The sequence below is a fragment of the Leuciscus leuciscus genome (genome assembly GCF_965113295.1).
Source record: "Leuciscus leuciscus genome assembly, chromosome: 12".
Taxonomy (NCBI): Eukaryota; Metazoa; Chordata; class Actinopteri; order Cypriniformes; family Leuciscidae; genus Leuciscus; species Leuciscus leuciscus.
The window spans coordinates 200,972-227,295 of NC_138736.1; the positions used below are offsets into that span (position 1 = coordinate 200,972).

The 26,324-nt window shown below is 43.9% G+C and overlaps 1 protein-coding gene across 1 annotated transcript; it reads right to left on the minus strand.

The window, feature by feature from the left end:
* Positions 1 to 647: 647 nt before the first annotated feature.
* Positions 648 to 26,324, minus strand: btr30 (bloodthirsty-related gene family, member 30). The gene is made up of 10 exons (XM_082186073.1): positions 26,187 to 26,324; positions 23,642 to 24,286; positions 22,646 to 22,741; positions 12,443 to 12,676; positions 5,286 to 5,448; positions 4,840 to 4,911; positions 4,734 to 4,754; positions 4,105 to 4,131; positions 3,742 to 3,917; positions 648 to 2,289 (listed from the first exon to the last, which is right to left on the minus strand). The coding sequence occupies exons 2-10, from the start codon at positions 24,275 to 24,277 to the stop codon at positions 1,930 to 1,932; spliced, it is 1,785 nt and encodes a 594-aa protein (XP_082042199.1). The 5' UTR covers positions 24,278 to 24,286; positions 26,187 to 26,324; the 3' UTR covers positions 648 to 1,929.

A 26,324-nucleotide genomic window follows, 5' to 3' on the forward strand; every position in this document is an offset into this window, starting at 1 on the left:
GGCGATCTCGAAATCCCGGCCGGACATGACCTGGAATATGGTCACCCTACTGAAACACACTCCTGAAACACACTCGTTCTGAAACACACTCGTGCTGAAACACACTCGTTCTGAAACACACTCCTGAAACACACTCGTGCTGAAACACTCCTGAAACACACTCCTGAAACACACTCCTGAAACACACTCATTCTGAAACACACTCGTTCTGAAACACACTCCTGAAACACACTCGTTCTGAAACACACTCCTGAAACACACTCGTTCTGAAACACACTCCTGAAACACTCATTCTGAAACACTCCTGAAACACACTCGTTCTGAAACACACTCCTGAAACACACTCGTTCTGAAACACACTCCTGAACACACTCGTTCTGAAACACTCCTGAAACACACTCGTTCTGAAACACACTCCTGAAACACGCGTTCTGAAACACTCCTGAAACACACTCGTTCTGAAACACACTCGTGTTCGAGATCAGCCATTGTCTGAATAAACTCCCAAATGCCAGTCATCATCGCAGAGATTGAATATGTACAAACCGTTCCAGAACCGTGATCGTCTTCATCCAGGATCTCTAACGCATTTAATTCTCTGCAGATTTTCAGGGTTACTGTAACATTTGTTCATAAGCTGATTAAGCTTTTATCATGTATTTATGTCATTTATTTATTTTAAGTTCAACTTTGGGGAGAAATGTGCATTTTCATTAAATGTCATGAATTTCCCTTGTGCCACTTCTACAAATATTCATATCTAATATAAATTTTTCACCAAAAATGCATTAAATTGAATACAAGACAAGTACAGCAGAAGACAGTGATAATATTACAGATGTTTGTATTGTATTGTTCATCAGAGTGTCTGTGTTATGATCCATCTCTCCTGCTGTAGTGAACTACTCATGAATCAGACTGTTCCCACAAGACCCCACACACAGACACACACACACACAGACACACACACACACAGACACACACACACACACACACAGACACACACAGACACACACACACAGACACACACACACAGACACACACACACAGACACACACACACACAGACACACACACACACACACACACACACACACACACACACACACACACACAGACACACACAGACACACACACACACAGACACACACACACACACAGACACACACACACAGACACACACACACACACACACACACACACACACACACACACACACAATAATCATTTATTATGCACTCTTTCATTCTTTGGCCCATTGCACGCTGCTCGTGTGTGTGTGTGTGTGTGTGTGTGTGTGTGTGTGTGTGTGTGTGTGTGTGTGTGAGAGTGAGTGTGTGAGTGTGATCGGTCTTTTCACTGCTGTTCAGAAAAAGATGTTTCTCTAACTGGAGGAATCATGCTTCATGATGACTGCTCTCTCTCTCTCACACACACACAAACACTCTCTCTCGTTCTCTCACACACACTCTCTCTCTCTCTCTTTCTCTCTCACACACACACACAAACACTCTCGTTCTCTCACACACACACACACACACACACACACACACACACACACACACACACACACACACACACACACACTCTCTCTGTCTGTCTCTCTCTGTCAACATACAGAATTACAGTTTGCTTTCTTTCTTCAAAAATGATTTTTTGTAATAACTTTGTTCAGATTAAACCTGTATTATTGAAGGAAGCATCAATTTCTTTCAAACACATAAGAATGTCTCAGTGATTCCAGACTTTGAGCTGTGGCTCCTGAGAAAGAGAGAGAGTAGAATTTACCTTCACTTAATTTAAACTTCATATTTCACTTCATAGTTCCTGCATTCCCTAACCCTTGAGCTATAAATAAAGCAGAAGTCTGATATGTTCCTGTATTATTGAGTGGCTTTCAGTGCCTCGCTTCCCTCAGATCTGGTTCTCCTCACTCCGGGACGCTGGGAACCGGACTCTTCAACACCAGCGGAACATCTTTATCTGCGGTTCCGAAGAGCGGGAACATCTTCTCCGGGAACTGGGCCGTGAAGGAGTACAGCTCGGACCCGGTCTTGGCGTTGTAGAAGATCAGGTGACCCTCCTCCAGGTCCAGGTACACCCCGACGAGCCGCAGGTGTCCGGTGACGCGCACCTTCGCTAGCGGCGGCGCGGTTAGCGCGCGTAAGTGACTCCCGCTCCACCACAACGCGTAGTATCCGCTGGCGGGCGTCATGTCGAACAGACCCTTCCTCTGCGCAGACTCACACACCACTCCCAGCTTCCAGTCCTTGTTCTCGCCCACGCTCACCTGAGGAGAGAGAGGACAGGTGTTTTACCAGTTCACACTTACATATATTAGATAGGGTAAAGGTTATGCGTATTATGCGTGCTGTCCGAGGGGAACACAGAGTACTCCCCCATCCCAGGTTTGGGATAGGACCAGTAAGTGAGGAGATGGGGTGGAGGAGGGAAAACTGTCATAGAACAGCAGTAAAAAGTCATTTCGTAAAGATCGTATTTACGAGTTGAACGCCACCATAATGTCGTAAATACAAGTGGGAAGCTCCGTGTTTAGCGAGCGCACAGGACCAGACGTCGAAGCGCTGAGAGTGTGTGTGTGTGAGTGTGTGTGAAGCACCTCCCAGTAGTGGCGTCCCGACTCGTATCCGTGTTTAGCGAGAGCACAGGACAAGACGTCGAAGCGCTGAGAGTGAGTGTGTGTGAGTGTGTGTGTGAGTGTGTGTGAAGCACCTCCCAGTAGTGGCGTCCCGACTCGTATCCGTGTTTAGCGAGAGCACAGGACAAGACGTCGAAGCGCTGAGAGTGAGTGTGTGTGTGAAGCACCTCCCAGTAGTGGCGTCCCGACTCGTATCCGTGTTTAGCGAGCGCACAGGACCAGACGTCGAAGCGCTGAGAGTGTGTGTGTGTGTGTGTGAGTGTGTGTGAAGCACCTCCCAGTAGTGGCGTCCCGACTCGTATCCGTGTTTAGCGAGCGCACAGGACCAGACGTCGAAGCGCTGAGAGTGTGTGTGTGTGAGTGTGTGAGTGAAGCACCTCCCAGTAGTGGCGTCCCGACTCGTATCCGTGTTTAGCGAGCGCACAGGACCAGACGTCGAAGCGCTGAGAGTGAGTGTGTGTGTGTGTGTGTGTGTGTGTGTGTGTGTGTGTGTGTGTGAAGCACCTCCCAGTAGTGGCGTCCCGACTCGTATCCGTGTTTAGCGAGCGCACAGGACCAGACGTCGAAGCGCTGAGAGTGAGTGTGTGTGTGTGTGTGTGTGTGTGTGTGTGTGTGTGTTTGTGTGTGTGTGTGTGAAGCACCTCCCAGTAGTGGCGTCCCGACTCGTATCCGTGTTTAGCAAGCGCACAGGACCAGACGTCGAAGCGCTGAGAGTGAGTGTGTGTGTGTGTGTGAAGCACCTCCCAGTAGTGGCGTCCCGACTCGTATCCGTGTTTAGCGAGAGCACAGGACCAGACGTCGAAGCGCTGAGAGTGAGTGTGTGTGTGTGTGTGTGTGTGTGTGTTTGTGTGTGTGTGTGAAGCACCTCCCAGTAGTGGCGTCCCGACTCGTATCCGTGTTTAGCGAGCGCACAGGACCAGACGTCGAAGCGCTGAGAGTGAGTGTGTGTGTGTGTGTGAAGCACCTCCCAGTAGTGGCGTCCCGACTCGTATCCGTGTTTAGCGAGAGCACAGGACCAGACGTCGAAGCGCTGAGAGTGAGTGTGTGTGTGTGTGTGTGAGTGTGTGTGTGTGTGTGAAGCACCTCCCAGTAGTGGCGTCCCGACTCGTATCCGTGTTTAGCGAGCGCACAGGACCAGACGTCGAAGCGCTGAGAGCTGTTCCTGTAGAACTGAAGTTTTTCTCCGCGCTTCAGTTGCTTACGGTCCTCAGACAGGATCAGGAACGGGTACGCCGACGTGGGGTTCAGGGTCACGTCCTCTACACACACACACACACACACACACACACGGGTGTTTCATCAGGACTTGCATTTCACAAATCATTCATATGGTTTTTTTTTTTTAAAGCATTGAAAGTAGTAGGAGAGGAATGACTATGCACATAATCTACAGTATATTACAGATTGTGAAGGAAATACAAAGCAACAGGAGTCAAGAACACTCACCAAGATAACCTTTAACCTTCTTGTGCCCTAAAACACACAAAATATTCAACATCTGATCAAAACAGAGATGGTGTGTTAGGCAAAAAAAATCCTGCATATTTTAAACTCAATTTATGCGAATCTATCAGTACTGGATCTTGAGTGAAGTGGAGATATGGATATATGACTCAGTCTTCTGTAGGGAAACGCCTCTGTGTTTATGGATATTCTTATGATAGTCTGTCTGTGTCTCGCACTGACTGTGGCCTAATGCTAGAGAGTCGGACTCGTGGGTTCGAGTCTCAGTACCGGCAGGAGATTTAGGAGTGAATGTTTGGAGTGAGAATTGTCAGTGTTGGTCCTCTGTCAGTAATCCAGTCCTCTGGCTAATCTGTTAGCGTAGCGTTTGAATCAACACTACAGAAACCAGCTTCTGTTCTGGTGACTCTATCAGACATTTCTGTAACCTTTGAATGAACCTCACAGTGTAAAACCACTGAAAGCAGATGTTTAGATTATTTACGTCCAATAATAGAATGAATATTACTCACTATCAACATCTAACTGAACATCTGCTGCTCTGACCTCTTTTAAGAGAAAGTTGAGACACAAATGTATGGATGCAATAAAACACATGCATTTATACATACCCAGTTTTAATTTGCGCAGATCTGTAGAAATGAAAGAGAGAAAGATGATTAGTACTCATCCCACAGCTGTTCCAGATGTGTTTTCTGAGAGTTATTCTTCACGTACCTTTCAGTGACCAGTCCTTCTTCCTCAGAGATCGAACACTCACCATACTCTCACTCTCGGCTAGCGTGGACACTGAAACACACGAGTCAAGTCTCCTTCATTTATACAGCGCTTTTACCAATACAGCAGCTTTACAGAGATAACAGGAGATTACAGTAACAGAGAGTGTTTAGGCTTTACAGCAGATCTAGAATAAAGTTATTGTCCAGTTAAAGTTAGTTTTGATTGATTCACTTCCGTTGCAAAGATCATTAGTTGTTAGCTTAGGGGCCGCTAACACACACCGTTCTAACTGAGAACAAAAAAACTTTTAATGTGTTCTAGCCGTTCATTTACGAGTGTTTGGAGCTCGAGAACGCAAACTTTGAAATCCAAGGTGCAGAAATGTTGAAAAACGTTTCATCTCCGTCAGTAACATGACGTTATGCGTTCGCTCAGTTTCTCACCGGAGTGTCTGTAACGCACTTCCCCGAAGCGAATGTCGTCGAGTCGCTCCCGGATCTCTCCTAGAGCTGCTTTCACGTCCCCGAGCGAGAAGCTCAGAGTCACTTCATCCTCCTGTAGATCCACATCTGAGTCCGGCACCGGCCCATGGGCTTCCTCGAAACTCTGCCAGCAGAAGAACATCATCAGAAGAGTCACAGCTAAACTAGACGAGCGAGCAGAATCAGCTGGAACATGAAGAAGTTATATAGAGGAACAGAGGACAGTGACTTCAGTAAAACTTCAGTCGCCTCAGAGCAGTAAGTACGAATATTTCTCAGAATTATTTAATTCCATATTCTTGCAGTAGATCGCGTCATTAATAAAATGTGTTCATTGGGGATATAGCACTCGAAACGATGGTAAAGGTATAATGACATCAGTGTTCGTTGCCTGCTGGCTACCTGCTGTGAGTTTGTCTGCTTCGGTGCTGTAAGCTCCGTATTAGCCTCGTATAGCCTCGTATTTCCTTGTTTTGAACCATCATTTACTACAATTTCTAGTTGTTTATACTACTACTAAATACAGCTTACCCAACATCGCTGGCTTCCGTTACTACTAGCACAACACGCTGGTAATTCGCTAGCCTGTTAGCGCGCCACCCGTGCGCTCAGCTATTTTTATTTATTTATTTTCTCTCGCGCCTTTGAGTTCATAAAAGCTCAGGTGAGTAAGAAACACTCAACAAACACGGTGAGTAATGTCTTGTCCTGTTATTATCATGCGTCGTGTCTGAATGCGTTGTTGTTTTTGGAGCTCTATCGATTTGATTTATAATTCTTGATTTTTCTCTTTAAACTCGCTTACAACTAAGATTTTCTACTTTTCCTCACTGAGAAGCACTACTGCTCAAACCTCATTGTTACAACGCGGACTGTTGAGCAGACGCGTCTCAAGCCTATTAGTGATCCAACGCTGCATACTCTTAAAGGTTACGTCCGTGGATCACGGCTGAACGCGTCTTCTCCACACTCACTTACAAACAAACAAACTTATAATATAAATTAGTATTAATATTGATAGCATCACTGGTAGCTTCGTTGCTAACTCACTGTCCATCTGTTAAGATGGCGAATATATCAGATGTAAGTAGTCTACCTTTTGGTGCAGGTGAGGACACATTTGAGCTGCACGCACTGCAGTCTGAGCTGGAAGCTGTTGAGAAACAGATCCACAACCTTTTATTGAGACAGGCCGAGCTGAGAGACCGGTGTTTGGCTCTTGAAACATCACGTGCCGATGCACACAAATCAGTGTTTAACGTTACTAACCCGCTGACTCCGACCGCGTCTACTCCGTGCGTTCCTCAGCATCGGTCGCAATCAGCCATGGTCTCGTTAACTCCGGCTCCAACACGCCACCACGAAGCCTGGGTGGTTCCGCAGCGGAAGACGCGAGTCAGGTTTAGACCAAGACTTTCTCCGACCCTCCCGGTTTTCGATTTATCCACACAAAACCGCTTTTCCCCTCTACGCGAAACAGAACACGATGCTGTGATCATCGGCGATTCCATCGTTCGGCACGTACACGCTATGTTAGGTAAAAGTAAGGTGCAAAGTCACTGCTTTCCTGGTGCTCGTGTTTCTGAAATCGCTGCTCGCGTTCCCGAGATCCTGAACGGTGACGAGCGCGTCGGAACTGTGGTCCTGCACGCGGGAGTGAACGACATCAGGCTGCGCCAGACGGAGATTCTGAAGAAAGACTTCAGGAATCTATTCGATACGGTACGCAGCACATCGCCTGAAACAACGATCATTGTGTCAGGACCGCTTCCCACGTACCGACTAGGGCATGAAAAGTTCAGCAGATTATTTGCGCTAAATGAATGGTTAATGTCATGGTGCAATGAGCAGAAACTGCTCTTTGTAAATAATTGGAATCTGTTTTGGGAGCGTCCTAGGCTTTTCCGTGCTGATGGCTTACACCCAAACAGATTCGGAGCGGCTCTTCTGTCAGATAACATCTCCAAAATGTTAAATACCCTTTGACTAGTAACCAAAAGTCCAAATCATAGTCTCTGCTGCACCAATTCAACTGATATAAATACTAGTGTAGAACATTGCATAGAAACATTGCATGTCTATTCCTCGTTTAGTGAGATCAAATAATAAATCTAATGCAGGATCTAGGAAAAATCTAATTGTTATTAAAACAGAAAATGTTGCTATTAGTAAACAAAAACTATTTCTAAAGCTTCTAAACATTAGATCACTCACACCTAAGGCAGTTATTGTAAATGAAATAGTCACAGATAATAGCTTCGATGTACTTTGCCTCACTGAAACCTGGCTTAAACCAAATGATTATTTCGGTATTAATGAGTCTACTCCTCCTGGATACTGTTATAAGCATGAGCCCCGTCTGATTGGTCGTGGCGGAGGTGTTGCAACCATTTATAGAGATATTCTAAATGTTACTCAGAAAACGGGTTATAAGTTTATTTCATTTGAAGTACTTGTACTAAATGTTACGCTCTTAGATGTTAGAAAAACATCCCTATTATCTCTAGCCTTGGCTACCGTATATAGACCGCCAGGGCCTTACGCTGATTTCCTAAAAGAGTTTGCAGATTTTCTCTCAGACCTATTAGTCAATGTCGATAAAGCACTAATTGTTGGAGATTTTAACATACACGTAGATAATCCAAATGATGCGTTAGGAGCTGCGTTTACAGATTTATTAAATTCATTTGGGGTCAAGCAAAACGTCACCGGACCAACACATCGTCTTAATCATACACTCGATTTAATTATATCACATGGAACCGATCCAACCGATATAGATATCATTCCACAAAGTGATGAAGTCACTGATCACTACATGGTAACTTGCATATTACGTACTGCTGTAATATGTCATGCAGCGCCGCGTTATCGACCAGGCAGAACAATCCTTCCATCCACCATAGATAATTTCTCAAATTGCTTATCTAATCTGTCTCAGCTGCTGCCTGAACCCAAACAAACAGATGAACTAGAAGAACTAACTAGCACTATGAGCACCATTCTCTCTAGAACATTGGATGTGGTTGCACCTATTAAATTAAAAAAGGTCAGAGAGAAAAATAAAGCACCATGGTATAACAATACTACGCATGTTTTAAAGAGAGAAACCCGTATTTTAGAGCGTAAATGGAAACAAACTAATTTAGAGGTCTTTAGAATCGCGTGGAAAGACAGTATGTCACGTTATAAAAAGGCCCTAAAAGCGGCCAGGGCTGAGCACCTCCGCAAACTAATAGAAAACAACCAAAATAATCCAAGGTTTTTATTTAACACCGTGGCTAAACTAACAAATAAACAGACGTCACCCGAACAAAATATCCCGTTACAGTTCAGTAGTAATGATTTCATGAACTTCTTCACTGAGAAAATAGAAAGCATCAGAACCACAATTGTAAACGTTCAATCTTCAATCGCGCCTTATAATTCAGCTTCAATTATCACCCCGCAAGAACAATTACAGTGCTTTACAACTATAGAACAAAAAGAGTTAAATAAACTTATCACTTCATCTAAAACAACAACATGTTTATTAGATCCTATACCAACTAAACTACTGAAAGAAGTGTTACCAGTAGTGGAAGAGCCTCTCCTCAATATTATTAACTCGTCTTTATCTTTAGGTCATGTTCCAAGAACATTTAAACTGGCAGTTATAAAACCACTCATTAAGAAACCACAATTAGATCATAATAATCTAGCAAATTATAGACCCATTTCAAATCTTCCATTTATGTCTAAAATATTAGAAAAAGAGGTGTCCGCTCAACTGGGCTCTTTCTTGCAACAAAATGATATCTATGTAAAGTTTCAGTCTGGATTCAGACCGCATCATAGCACTGAAACTGCGCTCGTTAAAATCACAAATGATTTACTTTTAGCTTCTGACCAAGGCTGTATCTCAATACTAGTTTTACTTGATCTTAGTGCTGCGTTCGATACTATAGATCATACATTACTCTTAGATCGACTACAAAATTATACTGGTGTTCAAGGACAAGCACTAAGCTGGTTCAAATCATACCTATCTGACCGCTATCATTTTGTCTATTTAAATGGAGAAAAATCGATCATAACTCCAGTAAACTATGGAGTGCCGCAGGGATCTGTATTAGGCCCTCTGTTATTTTCAATATATATGATGCCACTTGGAAATATTATAAGGAAACATGGAATTAGTTTCCATTGTTATGCTGATGACACTCAAATATATATTTCATCACGGCCGGATGAAAACGCTAAATTTTCCAAATTGACAGTGTGTTAAAGATATAAAAGATTGGATGACGCGTAATTTTCTTTTATTAAATCCAGACAAGACAGAGGTAATACTTATCGGTTCAAAAAACCGCCCACAAAACCTCTCACAATACAACTTTAACATCATAGGATGTCCTGTTACTTTATCCTCTACAGTAAAAGACCTGGGTGTTATACTCGATTGCAACCTGTCTTTTGAAAATCATATTTCATATGTTACAAAAACAGCCTTTTTCCACCTTAGAAACATTGCTAAGCTACGTAATATGCTATCAGTTTCTGATGCAGAAAAGTTAGTTCATGCATTCATGACCTCGAGACTGGATTACTGTAATGCTTTATTAGCTGGTTGTCCTGCATCCTCAATATAAAAGCTACAGTTAGTCCAAAATGCCGCCGCTAGAGTTCTTACGAGATCAAGAAAATATGATCATATAACACCGATTTTATCATCACTGCATTGGTTACCTATAAAGCTCCGTATTAATTATAAGATATTGCTACTGACTTACAAAGCCCTAAACGGCTTAGCTCCAGTCTATTTAACGGATCTTCTATCACCCTATAATCCATCGCGCTCTTTAAGATCACTAAATTCAAGGCTTTTGGTCATACCTAGGATATCCAGAACCACCAAAGGAGGGAGAGCATTTTCACATTTGGCTCCAAAACTCTGGAATAGTCTTCCTGATACTGTTCGTTGCTCAGACTCGCTCTCCCAGTTTAAAACTAGATTAAAGTCGCATCTCTTCAGCCAGGCATTCATATAATTAGGGTGACCAAACGTCCTGTTTTCCCAGGACATGTCCTGTTTTCACGTCCTGTCCTGGCCGTCCTGTCTGTTTTTTAAAAAGTGATGAAAATGTCCTGGTTTTCATTATTTTTCATTGGGCCATTAAGAGTGTTCTTTAAATACAAGCTTGCCTTAGCACACAAAACAAATGAAACCGGCTTCGTCCCGTCTTGTTATAATCAGCGCGTTCTTCAATCCGCAGCGGCAAGCAGAGAGCACGTCAGAATAGAGGCCTCTGTGTGTGTGTGTGTGTGTGTGTGTGTGTGTGTGTCTGTTCATCGCAGCCTCATTGTCATTGGTCTGTCACTGCTTGTCCATGTCAGAATATTTGAAATGACCAATCAAATCAAAGTAGGCGGACTTTACGTTCACAGAATTTTAGCAACGTGACGCTTTTACGCTTTCACTTTACGGTCAAGTGCGAGGTAAGATCATGGGTAAGATGTAAGTAGCTAACAGCATAAGAAAATAAAATAAAAATATATATTAAAAAAAAGCCAAAATGTAAATTCACAGATGATTTACAGAGAAAATTCCCATGTTTTCGTTTCGGTCGGGATCCGTGTAAAGCAGAATGCATGAACTGCAAAGCTGGCACGTACGTGTCAGTGTCAAATAAAGGTGCTAGCGACCTAAAAGCGCACATAAAGAAAGTATAGGCTAAGAGAACATCAGGAGGATTGAAATTGTTTTTTTTTTTTACTGAAATAGTATAGTAGATTTTTATTTTAGTAGTAGATTTTTAACCTGCTATGGCCATGAAAAGAAATAGTGTCATGTAAAAGGTGTTAAAAGCGAAACTTTTTATATATATATATATAGTATTCTATTGTTGCGTGCCAAACATTGAATGGAAAGGATGTATTACTTTATGTATTAAAGTATAACATAGTTGCAAGGTTGTGAATGCATTTGTATTTTTTGATGCATTCTCCCCCAAACCACGCCCCCACCCCTTAACCACGCCTCCCCAAAAATCATGCCCCGCCCATCAACCACGCCCCCGTCCTGTTTTCTGAAAACTAAAATATGGTCACCCTAATATAATCCTACAGTTCAAACTACAATCCGGCCTCTAGCTCATAAATGCCAGAGGAGAACTGGCCCCCGACTGAGCCTGGGTTCTCCCAAGGTTTTTTTTTTCTCCATTAGGTCACCTGATGGAGTTTTAGGACACCATTAGGTCACTTGATGGAGTTTTTCGGTTCCTTGCCACTGTTGCCTTTGGCTTGCTCAGTTGGGGATATTTTGGGGATATTTAATTTAATTTGATCAATCAATAAATTCCTCTTGAAACAAACTTTGTTGTATTATTTAAATTTAATACTGTGAAGCTGCTTTGATACAATCTGTATTGTGAAAAGCGCTATACAAATAAACTTGACTTGACTTGACTTGACAGTGAACACAGCCTTCTTAATATTAAAGAAATCTTACAGATATAATATCTGAATCTGATCAAATATACAGTGATTCATGGATGCACACTTAATGATTCTGATCAGCTCACACTGCACAAACGTCTTCTTCCTCAGTGTTTCTTTCTTGTTCTCCAGCACAAATATCTAAACATTCTTAAAGGGACACTTCACCCGTTTGCATTAAGCTTTGTATTGTTAGAAACCCTGTCATATTTCTGAATGGTCGTGCATTATTCCCTCATTTTCCCCTGAGACGGGAGAAGTACGGATTTCAGTGTTGCAGTTCCTGCTTATAATGATGTAAAAATCGTCATTTTGAGTCTTTCTAAGCAGAAAGTCCCATATCTTTGTAAAGGGGTTGAGACATCTGTAATGCCATGCCTGTAACTATATAAAGAGTTGTAAATGTAGATGTAAATCCTATAGTTGTGTTTAAACATAAAAACTAATAAATTATTAGGTTACTTTATTAGGTTGTGGATTTTGATTTATTTAGACATTCTCAAAGACTACTTTTTGTCAAAGTTTAGATATTTTTTGTTTGAAATGTTGATTTGAAGTATCAGTTTTTCCATTCATTTTACTAAAAAGGATGAAGCAATGGATCAGATAAAGATAAAGACGAGATCTGGGTGTCTGCGCACCTGAAGGAAGCCGATGTGGTCGTCGGACACAGCCTGAGCCTCCAGTCGAGCCCTGCGCTCCTGCAGCTCATCTAACTTCGACTCCAGCTGGGACACGATGCTCTGCCCTCGGCCAATCACAGCCTCTCTCCTCTGCTCGACTCCACCCACCAGCTCCGCCCGGATGCGATGCACGGAGTGTGTGACGTCAGACAGAAGCTGTTCGAGCTCCGCCAGCTCGGCCTGAGAGTAGCTCTGAAACACACACACACACACACACATCAGATGAGTGAATCTGAGCAGCTCTGAAACACACACACACACACACACACACATCAGATGAGTGACTCTGAGTAGCTCTGAAACACACACACACACATCTGCAGATGACAGAGAGTAACTCTGAAACACACACACACACATCAGATGAGTGACTCTGAGTAGCTCTGAAACACACACACACACACATCAGATGAGTGACTCTGAGTAGCTCTGAAACACACACACACACACACACACACACACACACACACACACACACACACACACACACACACACATCAGATGAGTGACTCTGAGTAGCTCTGAAACACACACACACATCTGCAGATGACAGAGAGTAACTCTGAAACACACACACACACACACACATCAGATGAGTGACTCTGAGTAGCTCTGAAACACACACACACACACATCAGATGAGTGACTGAGTAGCTCTGAAACACACACACACACACACATCAGATGAGTGAATCTGAGCAGCTCTGAAACACACACTCACACACATCAGATGAGTGACTCTGAGTAGCTCTGAAACACACACACACACACACACACACACATCTGCAGATGACAGAGAGTAACTCTGAAACACACACACACACACACACACACACACACACACACATCAGATGAGTGACTCTGAGTAGCTCTGAAACACACACACACATCTGCAGATGACAGAGAGTAGCTCTGAAACACACACACACACACACACATCAGATGAGTGACTCTGAGTAGCTCTGAAACACACACACACATCTGCAGATGACAGAGAGTAGCTCTGAAACACACACACACACACACACACACACACACATCAGATGAGTGACTGAGTAGCTCTGAAACACACACACACATCTGCAGATGACAGAGAGTAGCTCTGAAACACACACACACACACACACACATCAGATGAGTGACTCTGAGTAGCTCTGAAACACACACACACATCTGCAGATGACAGAGAGTAGCTCTGAAACACACACACACACACACACACATCAGATGAGTGACTCTGAGTAGCTCTGAAACACACACACACACACACACATCTGCAGATGACAGAGAGTAGCTCTGAAACACACACACACACATCATCAGCAGACCAGATTAAACTTCACTGTAAAAAACGGTCCTTTTACTGTTTTTCACTTTATATTTGAAAGATATCCATAGCATTTACACTATCATTTTTTTTCAGTATATTGTAGCGAGTCTAAAGACTGTTTATGTTCTATATCAGGTGTGATCTAGATGCATGTATGTTCTTTCATGTGTTATGTGTTCTGGCTGTGTGGGGCTTTAAGGCGTGGGCTGTTCTTCTGAAGAACGAATGATGTGTGATGTCATGTAAGGCGCCTATAAATAAAATGTATTATTATTATTATTATTATGTGTGGCGGGATCTGGGGAAAAGGTCGTGAGGCTCTAGACGCTTCGGCATGGGCTTCCGATAAATTCGCAACAGAGGAAGACTTTCTGGAATTGCACAAGGGTCGTGTGAGGAAGGCTACTAGGAGGATGGCTGCAGACGACAGGCTTTCGTTGCCGAGTACCGCCAATGAACATGGCGGCGCCCACACTTCCACGGCTACGGTGGCAGTAAAAAACAAACAAATTCTCAGGTAAAGCTGATTGGGAAGCCTTTCATGCACAGTTTGAACTGTTGGCTCATGCTGCAAACTGGCCAGAGGACCGCAAGCTATTGAATTGACTATGTGTCTTACAGATGATGCTCTGAACTGTTTGTTACTACTTAGCCCTGAAGATAGACACAATTATAATGCACTTGTCGGGGCACTGCAGGATGCCTTCGAGATGGCGTTGGAGAGGGAGATTGTTTGGGGAACTTGCGTGAATCTGTGTCGGTGGGGTCCACTGACGTGGCTAAGCGAAAGGCCAGCCTGGGTTTCCGAGATTACTGAATTAATTTGAGCTGTGGCACTGCAACCTGATCAACGTCCCCGCACACGACCAAGGATTTGTTGGGGTTGTGGGCAGACTGGACATTTAGTTTGTCAGTGTCCTAAGCTAGCCAGTAACCAGGGAAATGGGACGGGGTCTGCATGATCGGAGCCATGTGAACCCCCAACACTCATCCCCGATATTTGGTGGAGGGGGTTCCGTGTTTAGCATTGGTGGATACGGGATCAACTGTGACAGTTATAAGACCAGAGGTAGTTCTGGCCAATAGCAGTCTGGTACCCACCACTGTCCGACTACGCACAGTGACGGGTGAACTGGCGCCATTGAAGGGTAAAGGCGTGGTGGGGCTGACTGCAGGGGGAAGACATTATGTCATTCAGTGTGGGTGGCTGCAGTCCAGGACCCTTGTGTTCTTGGTCTGGACTTCCTCAGAAGTGCAGGTTGCCAGTTAGACCTGAGAGATGGCCTGCTCCGTTTGAAGGGGGTCCTGAGGTTGTCATGTCCACTGAAAGTAATGTTGATGGGTCTTTTACAGGTCTGCTGGAAGCAGCAGCTGCACCTGAGGACACTAGTGTGGAGCACTACACACTGCACTCGCGAACCCACCCCAGTGCTGTCGCCAGTCCACCACAGGTAGCTGTTTACCCCACCCTCTTACCCCACACCCTTACCCCACCCTCTTACCCCACACCCTTACCCCACACCCTTACCCCACACCCTTACCCCACACCCTTACCCCATCCTTTACTTACAAAGCACTAAATGGTTTAGCTCCACAGTACTTGAGCGAGCTCTTAACGCAGTGGTTCTCAACCTCTCCTGCAGGGACCCCCTGACAGGCCATGTTTCTGTTTTAACCCTGAAATGGCACACCTGATTCAATTAATGAGTAGTTATTAGAGTAGGAAGAGTAGGAATTAGTCAATTAATCAATTAGTCAACTACTCATTAAGCCTTTAATTAATTGAATCAGGTGTGCCATTTCAGGGCTAAAACAGAAACATGGCCTGTCAGGGGGTCCCTGCAGGAGAGGTTGAGAACCACTGTCTTAACGCATTATAGTCCTTCACGTCTATTGCGATCTCAAAATTCCGGCCAGTTGATAATACCTAGAATATCAAAATCGACTGCTGGCGGTAGATCCTTTTCCTATTTAGCATCAAAACTTTGGAACAGTCTTCCTACCATTGTCCGGGAAGCAGACACACTCTGTCAGTTCAAAGCTAGACTAAAAACATATCTCTTTGACCTAGAATTCACATAATACACTATAGACTTCTATAATTCAATGTTAGGCTGCATAGATTAGGTCAGCTGGAACCGGGAACACTTCCCATTAATCCTGATGTACTCATTACATCATGAGAAGAATGGCATCTACGCTAATTTTAGTGTCTTTGTTTATCCCGAGGTTTTCCTGCAGCCTGCCGGATCCAGGCCGTATCCAGATCTGGTGAAGGACCTTCGCCTGGACCCGATGACAACGCAGTGCCTAAGTGCCAACTAGTCTCTCCCTATGAAGGATCCCTTTCCCACTCTACAGATAAAGCGTCGTCGGGAAACTCAATTCGCAGATCTACCCGAATTGATAAAATTAAATTAAATTCTGTATCAAAATTATAAGGAAACACCAGTACTTTGATTAGGCTTGGTTTGTAGGGAATTCCAAACCTGCGCACATATATTCAAATGCACATAACTATAGAACCAATTCATAATGCGCATGTGAACGCCATCAGCGTTTCTCACAGGTTCTCGTTTAAAGTTTGTGTAGAGAGAATGGTGTCGTCTTAGCGGCCCCTAATTTAATAACAAATGATCGTTGCGACGGAAGCGAATCAATCGAAACTAACTTTAGCTGGAAATAACTTTATTAAAGAACCGCTATAAAGCAAAAACAATCTTACCTTAAATTATACGTTTATCTCTGTAAAGCTGCTTTGAAACAATCTACATTGTTAAAAGCGCTATATAAATGAAGATGACTTGACTTGACCCCCCAGCTGACCTCTTCCCCGGGGTGGCCACACAGTCCCCTTTAGAGCCAGCCTCGGGCCTCTCCAGCAGGAATGGGCAGGAAAACGGCATTCCATTTCTGGCTCTCGAGGAGGGGGAGGGGTTGCTTGCTTTGAGGGAGTTGTGGCTGAAGAATTGTGAGGGCTTGGATGAGAGTCAGCGGGGGCTGTTTTGGGATTTGTTGGTTGATTTCCAACATTGTTTAGCATTTGGGGAAGGAGATGTGGGGCGAACACACCTTGCCCAGCACGAAATTGAGACTGGGGATGCCATGCCCATTAGGCTGCGGCCCCGGAGGCTCCCTTTTGCCTGTCAGGACGCTGCTGATAAGGCCTTGTTAGACATGCAGCGAGCAGGGATTATTGAGCCGTCCGGGAGCGCATGGGTCGCACCGGTGGTCATGGTGCCTAAGAAGGGGGGGCAGTGGAGGTTTTGCGTTGACTATAGGCGCCTTAATGAGGTCACCAGGAAGGACTCATACCCCATCCCTAGTGTGGATGAGTCACTGAACCTCGTAAGTGGTTTTTACTGGGGGCTTGTGGGATTTTTGTCGGCGGTGTGATGGTTGTGTGATAACCAGTCCCTCGCTCCCCTGCAACAGTTCCCTGTAGGAGGCCCAATGGAGAGAGCAGGGGTGGATGTAATGGGTAAACAGACTGTTTATGTTCTATATCAGGTATGATCTAGGTGTATGCATGTTCTTTCATGTGTTATGTTTTCTGGTTGTGTGGGGCTTTAAGGCGTGGGCTGTTCTTCTGAGGAATGAGTCTATGCAGTGACGTGTTGACGGGATCTGGGGAAAAATGTTCCAGAAGTTTGAGGCAAGAGCATCGGCCACACAGGTGCTCGCATTGATAAAAGAGCATTAAAACTGCTCCATTCTCACTCCATTCGCTACACTTCGCACTTCCTTCCTGCTCAGCTACTGTTCGGACGCTCTTGCTTACTGCTCCGCGCTTTGCTCTATCGCTTTTATATTTTATCTTCTATACTTTTATAATTTGAGCTCCTTTTATCACCTAATTTTAACTTTAGCAAATCAGCACAGTGCTCAAACGACAAAGTTTGGATTACTACAAAAACGCAGAATTCTTCTACCCGACCAGCTTACATTCCGGGGAAAGGAAAACACAACTGCCTACAAGGATAAGAGAGAAAATGCCTCTTCTGGAATCTACTTGCTGCACTAACTGCCACAGACTTTTACAAAGGATTGCAGTTCTTGAAACTAAGTTATTTACGGGACCACCAAACCAGACGGAACACACAACAGAGCTTCGTCATGGACGCCCTCAGCATATAGCCGGTGAGTCCCATGAAACTAGTGCTCCTCGACAGGTAGAGAAACAAGCCGATCGACTTACAAACCGATGGCACAAACAGGGAGCGAGACCCAAAGGCACTCGAGACATCAGATTGTCACGAGCCTCACATATTACCGCAGTAGCATCCTCTACCCCAGATACAGCTCTGACAAAGATTGCAAACACTGGTCTCCCACCAACACCTATACATCTTGAGAACAGATTTGAAGTACTAATGAATGTAAATGAGGAATCCCCAAACGTGATGAATGTGATCGAACACAGACTGTATCAGCCAGTAGCTAACACTGATGCTAACTGGCGCTCAAGGTCGAGCAGACAGCGGCACTCAGCTCAGAGCGCAGCCGAGCCCAGGACTCTGATAGTGGGGGACTCCATAATCAGAAACATTAGCAGCAGGGATACAACTACATGCTGCCTTCCACAAGCAACAACTTCTGATATAAACAGGGAACTTCAGAACATTCTGATGAAACATAAGACTGCAAATCGACTCATCATTCATGTGGGGAAGAATGACATTCATAAAGAGCAGTCAGAACTCCTTAAGAAGGATTTCAATGAACTTTTTGAAACACTTAAAAAACTGAAAGTTCAGACATTCATCAGTGGACCACTCCCAGCAAGAGGGACAAACAGGTTTTCACGGTTGCTTGGGATTAATACATGGCTGCAAAAAACCTGCAATATAAAAGGAGTAAACTTCATTGACAACTTCAATCTCTTCTGGAGTCAGAGACAACTATTTCATCGGGATGGCCATCACCCAAACAAACTTGGTTCAAGAGTGTTAAAGGACAATATCTACTTCTCCCTCAATCATCCTTCTGCAGTGTGAGCCAATCCACTCAATCAGAACGGCACACACACACCTGGACACAGTATGAATGACCACAGGACTTCACTTCAGAATGGACATGATGTTGACATATCACACAAGGACAATGATAACACCACTCCGCCACAACAACCTCTGCTCACGGACACAATCTCAGCTGAGCCATGCCCACAGAGCTCACCACAGACAGACACATCAGAACTGCTCCAAGATTCAGCACCCAAGGACGACTTCCTGGAAAACAGCCAGGGAAGCCAGGACAGCATATCACAGCCTCCTATAACACCAGAGCAACAGCCCCTTTCACCAGACACGTTCTCCCTCTCGCCAGCAACTCCACTTCTGTGCTTCTCACAGAAAATGGAAGAACTGGTGCATGCTGGAACCAGACTATCCCACTCTTTTGCTGCAAGCCCCCAGATATCAACCAAAAAACATCAGGCACCGCTACCACCAAAGCCTGCAGGCCCAGCTCGCCCTCCCCCTCCTTCTGTGAGAGCTCTTCGGCCTCTGCCACAACGCCAGGGCCCACACCCTCCTCCATCTGCTCGAGGTGAACCAAAAACAACTGATACCAGCTCTCAGTGATGTGTGTCGTGTCCCCGCTTTGATAACAGTAACTTTCTCATATGTTTACAGAACAAGCGGGAACCCAGTGTGCCTGTATCTTTCTCTATCGCTGTTCTATTACAAGATAGAAAGTCTAAGGCCTTCAATAGCCGTACAGCAAACTCAACTAATCTGGTGCCTGTTGCACGTCTAACTAAGATTGATGTAGGGAAAAAAAGTAAGACTGTTAAGTTAGCAATTTTAAACATCCGCTCACTTAAAAATAAATCACTTCTAGTCAATGACTTAATAACCACAAACAACCTGGATTTTATGCTTCTAAATGAAACCTGGCTAGAAGACAGCTGCAGTGCAACAATCCTCAATGAAACATCCCCTCCTAACTTTACTTTTATGAGTGTCTGCAGAGCTGTTAAGAGAGGTGGGGGTCTAGCTGCTCTTTTTAAAGATATCTATCAATGTAAGCAAATATCATTTGGGAACTACACGTCTTTCGAATATCTGGGTATTGTATTAAAAGGTGCTCCTCGCATTTTACTTATCATTATTTACAGGCCTCCAAAATACTCTCCAGCCTTTGCTGAGGACTTTACAGAACTGTTATCAACAATTACCTCAGAGTTTGACTGTTTTGCCATTGCTGGAGATTTTAACATTCACATAGATAATGCAGAAAACAATATGGCAAAAGAAATCAAAACTGTTTTAAAAACTTTTGATCTGACTCAGCATGTACATGGACCCACACACAATCATGGACACACTCTAGATTTACTTATCAGTAAGGGTCTAAACATCTCATCGATTGTTATTAAGGATGTAGCACTGTCTGATCATTTCTGTATTTTCTTTGATATATTGATCTCTCCTGCCACTGAAGCTAGATCTGTGTCTGCCAAGAAGAGATGCTTAAATGAGAACACTAGTGTACTATTTATGAAGGCTATATCCTTAACACCAAGCATATCTGCTGACTCTGTTGATTTTCTCCTTGATTCTTTTAACTCAAAAGTTAAAAGTGTAATTGATGATATTGCTCCTGTGAAAGTCAGGAAGAAGAGTGGCAGACAAAAAGCACCTTGGAGAAACTCAACAGCAGTGCAAAATATGAAAAGACAATGCAGAAAAGCAGAGCGCATGTGGCGGAAGACAAAGCTTGTAGTCCATTATAACATCTACAAAGACAGCCTTCATGCTTTCAATATGGAACTAGGCAAAGCTAGACAGACTTTCTTCTCAAATATTATAAACTGCAATTTAAACAACACACGCACTCTTTTTGCTACTGTAGAGAGACTGACAAACCCCCCAAGCCAGATTCCCAGTGAAATGCTCTCAAACAGCAGGTGCAGTGAGTTTGCTTCTTTCTTCTCTGACAAAATCAATAATATCAGAAAGGTGATCAGCACATCATTGAGTTGCGCTGGGGTCAGACAGATCAGACCACCTGAGAAAGTAGTAACTTTGTCTGATTTCAAAAAAATTGATAGCAAAATTCTGGTAGAAACCGTACAGCACCTTAAAACATCAACATGCGCTCTTGACACACTTCCCACATCTTTTTTCAAAAGTGTGTTAAACAGTTTAGAAGCAGATCTTCTAGAAGTGGTAAATGCCTCACTTCTCTCTGGGAGTTGTCCAAACTCCCTGAAAACTGCAGTTGTCAAACCCCTCCTGAAAAAGAGCAATCTGGATAAGACCATATTAAGCAACTATAGACCGATCTCAAATCTTCCTTTCATAGGCAAGATCATTGAAAAAGTTATCTTCAATCAGCTGAACAAATTCTTAAGCTCGAATGGATACTTTGACAATTTTCAATCTGGTTTCCGACCGCATCACAGCACAGAGACAGCGCTCATAAAGATAATAAACGATATTCGCTTAAATACTGATTCAGGCAAATTATCAGTGCTGGTACTACTCGACCTCAGTGCTGCATTTGACACTGTCGATCATAACATACTTCTTGACAGGCTGGAAAACTGGGTGGGGCTTTCTGGGATAGTCCTAAAATGGTTCAGGTCATACTTAGATGGGAGAGGTTATTATGTGAGTATAGGAGACCATAAGTCTGAGTGGACATCCATGACATGCGGAGTCCCTCAAGGCTCAATTCTTGCGCCACTCCTGTTCAACCTGTATATGCTCCCAATGAGCCAAATAATGAGAAAGAACCAAATCGCTTACCACAGCTATGCAGACGATACACAGCTGTACTTAGCCCTATCGCCTAACGATTACAGCCCCATTGACTCCCTGTGCCGATGCATTGATGAAGTCAACAGTTGGATGTGCCAAAACTTTCTTCAGTTAAACAAAGATAAAACTGAAGTCATTGCATTTGGAAACAAAGATGAAGTTCTCAAGGTGAACGCATACCTTCACTCTAGGGGTCAAACAACTAAAAATCAAGTCAGGAATCTTGGTGTGACACTAGAGTCAGACCTTAGTTTCAGTAGTCATGTCAAAGCAATAACTAAATCAGCATACTATCAGCTAAAAAATATTGCAAGAATTAGATGCTTTGTTTCCAGACAAGACTTAGAGAAACTTGTGCATGCTTTCATCACCAGCAGGGTGGATTATTGTAATGGACTCCTCACTGGCCTTCCCAAAAAGACCATAAGACAGTTGCAGCTCATACAGAACGCTGCCGCTAGGATTCTGAGCAGAACCAGAAAATATGAACATATCACACCAGTCCTCAGGTCATTACACTGGCTCCCAGTTAGATTTAGGATTGATTTCAAAGTATTATTACTGGTATATAAATCATTCAATGGCCTAGGACCTCAATACATTGCAGATATGCTCACTGAATATAAACCCAACAGATCACTCAGATCATTAGGATCATATCAGCTAGAAATACCAAGGGTTCACTCTAAGCATGGCGAGTCCGCTTTTAGCTATTATGCTGGAACCAGCTTCCAGAAGAGATCAGATGTGCTCCTACAGTGGTCACATTCAAATCCAGACTCAAAACACTTCTGTTTAGCTGTGCATTTACTGAATGAGCACTGTGCCACTGTTCGTCCGACTGTACTGTACTGTATTTCATATTATTTTTCTAAACTGTTTTAATTATTCTTATTTCTTTTTATTATTTTAATTTCTTCTATGTAAAGCACTTTGAATTGCCATTGTGTATGAAATGTGCTATATAAATAAACTTGCCTTGCCTTGCCTTGCCTACACTATATATAATTCATTCATCTACATAATGTAAATTGTATGACGGACTGGAGTTTTAAAATGGACCTGCAAGTTGTGTAGTTTGTTCTTCATCTCCGTCAGCTGAGCCTGTCTGTTGTCGATACACGTCTGAAGGTCCAGCTCTGTTTTACCCAGGAGTCTCTGCGAAGAGAAAACACATTCATCTCTCAGGCCTTGTCCACACTAGCATGTCCTCGCTTGAAAACACATTTTTTTTCTTTCGGTTTTGGCCTTGCGTCCACACTGAGATGGCATTTTTATTAATGAAAACAAACCTTTTTGAAAACGCTCTCCAAATTGGATACATTTGAAAGCGCTGTTTTCGCGTTGTAGTGTGGACTGTCAAAACGATGACGTAAGTTAAGTCATGTGACCATTACTGTACCAATAGATATTCATGTTTATACTGATATTGTGCCTGTTATGTGCTATTTACTTCCACACAGTTGCTAATGTTACTTTACAGACTCTTCATATCACAGTCCTGCAAAGATGACAGAAAATACACTCACATCTGCTGTCCTGCAGTAAAACATGAGAGCAGTTTTAGCGTTTTAGACCAAACAAAGAATGGTGAGTGAGAGTGACCTGGACCATCAGTGAATGCTGAGATATTTTGCTAAATAAAATAATCCTGTTAGAAGAATTGCGCGATAACTGTATTATTTATTTTCCCATCTGCATCTCAGTGAGCTTCTGTGAGGTTTTACGCATGCGCAGTAAAGGTTAATTTAGCGTTTTCCAAAAGTTTCTCATCCACACTGAAACGCTAGTGTGGACGGAGAGAGCGTTTTTAAACGAAAATGCCGTTTTCAAATGTATCCGGATTAATGTAGACGTGGCCTAATTTGTTGTTTACTCTGAGACCGTTTTCAAAAACTTGCACTTTGAAACCCGTTTTCAAAAGTTTGCGCTTCACGCACCCAAAAGGCCGCTGTCATGTAAACGAACGGCCAAAACTAGTTGAAAACGGTGTTGTGTAAACAGCGCGTTAGACATCACGTGTTTCCTCTCTGTGAGCGTATGGATCAGGAGTAGCACCTGTTTGCTGGCGCGCTCTGTCTGCACGGACACGGTGGTGTGTGTGCGGTGCTCCTCCAGCGCACAGATGGCACACACACACTTCTGGTCGGTGCGGCAGTAGACCTCGAGCAGGCGCCCGTGTTCGGGGCAGGTTCGGCCCCTGAGGGCCTCGAGGGGGTCCATTAGCCGGTGCGAGGAGTAGAAGAGTGTGTTCTGGTGCGGGAGCAGGTGCAGCTCGCAGTAAGAGGCGGTGCAGGTGATGCAGGTGCGCACGGCCGGTCTCTTCACGCCACTGCACACGTCACACATGATCAGCTCTCCGGGACTGGCTCCGGGTGTAGAGACTCTGGGACCGGCTCCGTTAGAGACTCTCTGCCGCGGCATGGGTTCCGGAGGCGCACCGTACCGCATCTCTTTATACTTCTGTGTGATGTGTGCGAGCACACGGTTGATGCTGAGCTCGGGCCGCTCCTGGAACTCGCGCTTGCACAGTGGGCAGCAGAACACCGACCCGGAGCCGGAGCCCGAGGCCCAATAGCCCCCGATGCAGGCCTGGCAGAAGTTGTGTCCGCAGGGAGTGGAGACCGGCTGGGTGAAGAGATCCAGACAGATGGAGCAGGAGAGGTCCTGTTCAGAGGAGAGATCGCCCTCCATCTGATGATCCTGCAGAACACACACACACACACACACACAGAGATTAGCCAGCTGACAGCACATATACAAACTTCAGGGAGGGAGGAAGGACACACTCATTTATCCACCGTCAGCAACTCAGTTTATTACCAATCAGCAAGAAACTTCACACTGTGAATAAACCAATTGAGTAAAAACTCATTTGGACTGAAAATCATCACCTGAAGTGAGTTTGGGCGGAAAACAAGAACTAATATCTGTCAAGTTTATTTTTGTTCTTGGGAAAATGGATTAATATGTCTATTTGAACGTTCTCTGTGGCTTCAGCTCCTGCTATAGAGGTGGACACACACACACACACACTCTCTCTCACACACACACACACACACACACACACACTCACACTCACACTCACACACACACAGACACACACACTCACACACACACACACACACACACACACACACACACAGACACACTCACTCACTCACTCACACACACACACACACACACACACACACACACACACACACACACACACACACACACACACACACACACACACACACACACACTCACTCACACACACACACACACACACACACACACACACACACTCCACATCTGATGCAGGACCTGCGCCTGGACACACTCTCTCTCACACACACACACACACACACACACACACTCCAGATCTGATGCAGGACCTACGCCTGGACACACACACACACACACACACACACACACACTCCAGATCTGATGCAGGACCTACGCCTGGACACACTCACACACACACACACACACACACACACACACACACACACACACTCACACACACACACACACACACACACACACACACACTCCAGACCTGCGCCTGGACACGACGACACCGCAGTCCTGAAGCGTCGCTAGTCTCTCCCTGTGAAGGCCTCCTTCGAGTCTGTACTGATAAAACGTTGTCGGGATAATTCCAGTTCACATGGATCCGCAGGAAGTGACAAATAATTCTGTATTACGCTGCCAGACAAGTCATTTGTTGGGGTCAATTTGTAAAGAAAGACTACATGCCTGCGCACATATATATTCATATATCTATCTAAACACGTAGAACCAGACAAAACCAGCAGGAACCAGTATGGAAACTGTAAGCTGGTCTTTTCAGCGGGAGTGTCTGCTTATAAATGCGCAATCATCATGAATTAGATGTGCACATATCTCAGAACAAAGGTTGTCTGCACAAACATTTTGTAAAATGCTGAAAGTCAGGTTGAACAATGTCTAGTTGAGCTTTAGTGAGGTTGCATAATTATTGTTCCAACATACAGCACATAACATGCACTTAATGTAATTTAATATAATAATTACATTGTATCCTCAAAAGTCCAGTTTGTTCGTGCAGAAGGTTATTACTTTAGTATGCAGAGTCAGTTTTAGCAGGTGTTTGTTTAGTTTTAAAGATTATTTTTATGGTAACAGTCAGTATCTCGTGTGTCAAGGCAAGTCACCTTTATTTATATAGCGCTTTTTACAATACAGATCAAAGCAGCTTCACAGTGATAACATGAAAATAATACAACAAAGTTTGTTTCTAGAAGAAAAATAGCGTCATCGTCCACCTTAAGTAAGGCAGAGCAATAGGCTAATATTGGTGAATATTAAATGTCCCCAAGTACAGTACAGAATGGATCTGATGAAGTTTGAGCTCTTCATTCTCTCCAAACCAAACTCTCGCAGTGATGATTGACAGCTGACGGTTACAGTACAGATGAATATCAGACGCTTTATAAACTGATTTAACATGAACTGGATTCAGCGGAGAACTGTGATAAAGATTTGATTTAAACTCGTGTAACACCAGCCTTCAACAGAACATTGATTTCATTAATATGAGAATATACACAGTCAAACATCTCACATAATCTCTTACCGTTGCTGTATCTGTGCTGAATATGAAATGTTCCTGACTCTCTTCTGTCGTTGTTGTCCTGTGAATGTGGTTCAGTGTCTCTGTCCGCGGTGTTGTGAGTCTGTTCCTTTAAGATGAAAGCCGTCGAGCGAGACTGAC